At 50.9% G+C, this 1,138-nt stretch overlaps 1 protein-coding gene across 1 annotated transcript; it reads left to right on the top strand.

The window, feature by feature from the left end:
• Positions 1-8: 8 nt before the first annotated feature.
• Positions 9-1,133, top strand: LOC116465968 (mucin-3A-like; the record flags this gene model as incomplete). Its single annotated transcript, XM_032148852.2, has 1 exon — positions 9-1,133. A coding segment is annotated over one exon (1,125 nt), but the record flags the coding sequence as incomplete, so codon positions are not given.
• Between the last annotated feature and the right edge of the window lie 5 nt (positions 1,134-1,138).

The following is a 1,138-nucleotide window of genomic DNA, read 5'->3' as shown; positions in this document are numbered from 1 at the left end:
TTCCCTCATCTCCCACTGTCCAGAATACAGAAACCTCATCCTTTGTCAGCATGACCTCTGCCACCACTCCCAGTGGGAGGCCAACTTTTGCCAGTACACACAGCACTCTGACAAGTTCCCTCCTGACGACCTTCCCAGGGACAAATTCATTTTCGTCTCCCATGCCTGCCAGCAGTGCCCGGACCACTCACACAGATAGTATCTCCTCACCTCCAGCCATCACCAGTACACTCCACACAACAGCTGAATCCACCCCATCACCCACTACCACCACCTCATTCACAACTTCCACAATGATGGAACCATCTTCATCCACTGTAGCAACTACAGGCACAGGTCAGACTACCTTCCCCAGCTCTACAGCCACATTCCCTGAGACCACCACACTGACTCCTACAACTGACATTTCTACAGAATCTCTCACAACAGCCATGACTTCTACTCCTCCCATCAGTTCTGCAATCACTCCCACCAATACAGTGACTACTATGACAACTACGACCTCTTGGCCCACAGCCACTAATACGTTATCATCACTCACCAGTAGCATTTTATCTTCTACACCTGTCCCAAGCACAGAAATGATCACCAGTCATACCACAAACAACACCCCTCTATCCACCTTGGTGACTACACTCCTCACTACCATCACCAGGTCTACACCCACATCTGAGACCACCTACCCTACCTCTCCCACCAGCACTGTCTCAGACTCCACGACCCAAATCACCTATTCCACAAGTATAACAGGTACATTGTCCACCGCCACTTCTCTCCCACCCACCTCTTCCTTTCTCCCAACCACAGAAACAGCCACGATGAGTCCTACCACAACCTTGGTAACCACCATCCCCGATACCACCTCCCACACTACCCCCACTTTCACTTCTTCAACCATCGACTCCACAGTCAGCACATCTGCAACTGCCATCTCCTCAGCTTCCGCTATCTCAGGTACCATGGTGACTTCCACAACCATGACCCCATCTTCTCTGACGACAGACATCCCTTCGACAACAGCAACAACTATCACCCACCCTTCTGTGGGCTCTACTGTTTTCCTGACTACAGCAACAGACCTCACATCAACGTTCACTGTTTCCAGTTCCGCAGCAATGTCCACAAGTGTCACTCCATC

The sequence above is a fragment of the Hylobates moloch genome, unplaced genomic scaffold (genome assembly GCF_009828535.3).
Source record: "Hylobates moloch isolate HMO894 unplaced genomic scaffold, HMol_V3 SCAFFOLD_16834, whole genome shotgun sequence".
NCBI classification, from domain to species: domain Eukaryota; kingdom Metazoa; phylum Chordata; class Mammalia; order Primates; family Hylobatidae; genus Hylobates; species Hylobates moloch.
Note: the sequence above shows the minus strand (reverse complement) of the source record. Positions and strands in the feature narration are given on the sequence as shown.